The sequence below is a fragment of the Brassica oleracea genome, chromosome C8 (assembly GCF_000695525.1).
Source record: "Brassica oleracea var. oleracea cultivar TO1000 chromosome C8, BOL, whole genome shotgun sequence".
Classification (NCBI taxonomy): domain Eukaryota; kingdom Viridiplantae; phylum Streptophyta; class Magnoliopsida; order Brassicales; family Brassicaceae; genus Brassica; species Brassica oleracea.
The window spans coordinates 24,698,116-24,701,751 of NC_027755.1; the positions used below are offsets into that span (position 1 = coordinate 24,698,116).

Below are 3,636 nucleotides of genomic sequence, written 5' to 3' on the forward strand. Positions count from 1 at the left end.
CCCCCCCCCCTGCACTGTTTTGCTGTTATATTGTTTCTCGAATTGAATCTCTTCCCTATGATATAAACCCTCATTTGTCAATTTCACATTGTGATGCATCCTCCAGCTGATGTGACTTCTTATGCTACTGGTGTCACTTTTTAAGCAGATAATAAGAAAACTACTTATGTATGAAGTTCCTGTTTGGAAACACAATTGCAATATTTATTTTGACAGAATCTCGACTTTTCACAATATTGACAACTGAAACTTTTTCATGATTTTCACTTTTCGTTCTAGTCTTGGCCCATCTTTTGATTCAAATTATTTGGAGACGAGCGAGGACTCTTTCTCACTCCTAGCTTCTTGCATGTCATGGACACTATTTGAATGTCCAAATGCACATAGAGCAGAGAGAGGTCAAATTGTTGATAAAGAAAATAATAATAGGCTGGGTATCGAATCTCTAAACCAAGGGTCACGGAACAACCATCTAGAATCTATTATTATCTGGAAATTAGGTTATAAATAACCAGATTCTGCTGTGACAAAAGAGATGCATAGATAACCAATGGTGTACAAAAGATTACAAAATTCTCAGTGTACCTGATGCAAGACATTCTCTCTCTCGAAGAGCTTTTGAGTATTGGGTACAATACAACTAAAGAGGAAAATGCTCCATATCCATCGAAGGAAAACCTGTTTTCTCCATTCTGATCCCTCTCAGTAAGCTCTTTGCCTTCTCCTTCTCCTGAAAAAAACATGAATGCAATCTCGTCACACTATGACAGGATACACCATCCTTGTAAACTAAAGTGTTAACAGTTGAGAGCAAACAAACTTACAGGGCCACTGTAATCGAGAATACGGGTGCAATACACTTCTGCCTCTTCAAACTTCTTGTGAGTTTTGAAATGCGTAGCCAGGAAAACCAAGGCCTCTAACATGTTTGGTCCTTCTAACCCTTCACTATCCATTCTCTCCACATCCTTCTCGAAGTAAACCGCAGCTTCTTCGTCCCGTCCAAGCTTCTGATGAAGCTTCGCCAGCTGGTTAAGAGCAATTCCTTCCGTGTCAGTACAGCTCACAGCTCTTTTGTAGCACTTGATGGCTTCTTCAAGCATGTAAATCTGCTCGGTTTGGTAGCATTTAGCCATGGCTATCCACAACCGAGAGTCGTTTGGAAGAAAGAATATGGATTTGCGGAAATAGTGAAGCGCATAGAAAGGCATCCCCATCATCTCATACGCTTGTCCTAACCCATACCAAGCGCGGTAATCACACGGGTTTATATCAACAGCTCGTCGATACGCATCGATGGCCGCAGGAGTGTTCTTCATCTCAACATATTCATGGCCCATAAGAGTCCACGCAGACAAGTACTTCTTGTTCAGCTTCAAAGCTCTCCGGAAGTACATCACTGCTTTCTCATGCTGTCCCTTTAAACTGTAGTAATTGCCGATGATGCAGCAAGACTCAGGTCTGTACTTATCAGTCAAGAACACCTTGTGAGCAAGGTAACTCAGCGCAGCGCATGCTTCTTTCGCATAGAGAACGTTGGAATACAAGTCCATATCCTCCACACGATAGGGATCGTTTCTCAGAAGGTCTTCAAACATGATCTCAACCTGGTCAAACTCCCTAAGACTGTACTGAGCTTTTGCAGTTTGAGCTTGGATGTAATTGCTAAAACTGAAAATGCCTTGCAGATATTCGTACTTGGCCAATGACTCAGTGTGCATTCTGAGTTCTTGATAAGCACTGGCAAGGAAAAACTCCTTCATCCAGTGATTGCTTAGATTGAGGCTGTTCAAGATTTCGATGGAAGTACAGAGAGACTGAAGCTCTGACCAGGCATTCCAGTTCCATGGATAGCTGTTCACGGACTCCACGAGGCTGGCACGGGCAAGAGTTTCATTTCCTTTTTCTTTAAGAACCACACCGTACAAGTATAGTCCAAAAGAATCAATTTCTCCGGTCCTCTTCAGGGCTGATAGTTCCCTCTCCAAAGATACCAGTTCACGGTTTATTGCATCACTCTTACCCAAGGAGCCTTCAAGTTCTATCATTTCTTCCTCTTTCCGTTTTTCTCCGGCCTTTCATGGAATAAACCATAACAAAGTGAATGCCATGTTCTACAGTACTATTGGTTTTAATGAAGATAGTAGTGAGTAAAATAAATGAAGAAACATTCGCAATTTGAAGTCTTTACACAGGAAGAACAACTTCCAGTTAAGATCTTTACTGAAGCAGTTGGATACCCTAAGACTCTTGTATTCATATGAAAGTTTATAAGCAGCCTTACAAGGTCAAGACCAAAAGAAACTTCACAGAACATTGGAGCCACCCACCTTCTAAAAAAACCACCATTCCATCATTCTAGAGCTAAGTAAGAAGGCATAACATACCAGATAAAGAGAATAGCAGCGCAAGAAAACTGATTTCTTGCTCATTTGATCACGAAGCACATGGGAAGCCCTTCTGTACTCTCGACAATTGAAGTAAGACTTTGCCAAATGGTAAAGATCACCATCAATCACTTCATCTTCTTCCGGGAGAGGAGTAGCTGCCTGAGAGAAGCCAACGGAAGGTTGTGGCGTTGTGATAGATTCGTTAGTGCTAAACCTTCTACGGATGCTGGAGCTTCCTCGCTGGAACCTCGTGTTCGAAGGTGTGGAATTAGACGGGTCTTGCTCTATCCCAACAAGCTGCTCTCCTGCCCTTCAATTGCGAAACAAGGCTAGAAGATGTCAAAGGATATTGAAGTGACTAGAATTAACATGCGAGTATAAAAATAAAATAAAAAAAAAATTGAAACAAAATTAGAATTTGTCATCAAAAGAACTCAAACATTCGAAAAGTGTCGAGCTCAAACACACTCCCATTTAGCGACAACAACTAATCAAATTCAGCAATTCTGCTGCGTGGGCATCGGAATCAGATCGTTTACAGCTAGCCCAGATTCCGATAACGGAAACTGAAGAAATTCAATTTTCGATGGGAGAGAATAAGATTAGGGTTTTAAGAAAGGAACCATTTTGCGGCGGAGTGTAAGCAGCGTTCGCTGAGTTGTCCAATAGCCGTACGGATCTCGTTGCGGCAACTCTCTTTGGAGACCATGGCAGAAGCTGCTCTGTTTAAGTATAAAAGGCGTTGGACAAAATAATATAGATGAAAATTCTGTTATTCGTCGTCGCTGAGATTTCTGAAGATCCAGGTCTCTCCCTCCATCCAATTATTTTGAAATTAGCGAGAAAAACACGTGTTTCTTGGGCTCGATCGTGCATTATCAACTTTGGGCTTTAAAATAAATTGTTTTTTTTTTGGGTCGAGAAAATAAATTGTTTTTAAATTGATTTTTACATGGTTAAATGTTATTTCAGTGTATATTTATTTATGAGAAAATTAATAGAAGAGAAATGCCCTAGCACTAAAACAGTTTTACTCACAAATATAGATTTTAAAGATTAAAATGACCAAAATGTTTCATTAAAGAGTTAAATATACATTTATATCTCTAGGGTTAATTAATCCAAATCTTAGGGTTTATAGTTAAGAGATGGGGATTTGAGATTGGGGTTTAAAATTTTATAAAATAAAAAATAAATATTAAAAATTTGAAAATAAAAATTTTAAAAATAATTTCAAAAAGTATTT

General features: G+C 39.5%; 2 protein-coding genes across 2 annotated transcripts in view; one reads left to right on the forward strand and one right to left on the reverse strand.

The window, feature by feature from the left end:
* Positions 1 to 207, forward strand: part of LOC106311793 — a 1,522-nt gene extending 1,315 nt beyond the window's left edge. The window contains exon 4 of the mRNA XM_013749088.1: positions 9 to 207. The gene's annotated coding sequence lies outside the window, so the exon portion shown is untranslated. The remainder of the gene's footprint in view (positions 1 to 8) is intronic.
* Positions 208 to 464: 257 nt separating this feature from the next.
* LOC106311790 (anaphase-promoting complex subunit 8-like) lies at positions 465 to 3,206 on the reverse strand. The gene is made up of 5 exons (XM_013749084.1): positions 3,014 to 3,206; positions 2,388 to 2,700; positions 825 to 2,075; positions 610 to 730; positions 465 to 578 (listed from the first exon to the last, which is right to left on the reverse strand). The coding sequence occupies exons 1-4, from the start codon at positions 3,097 to 3,099 to the stop codon at positions 641 to 643; spliced, it is 1,740 nt and encodes a 579-aa protein (XP_013604538.1). The 5' UTR covers positions 3,100 to 3,206; the 3' UTR covers positions 465 to 578; positions 610 to 640.
* Positions 3,207 to 3,636: the final 430 nt, after the last annotated feature.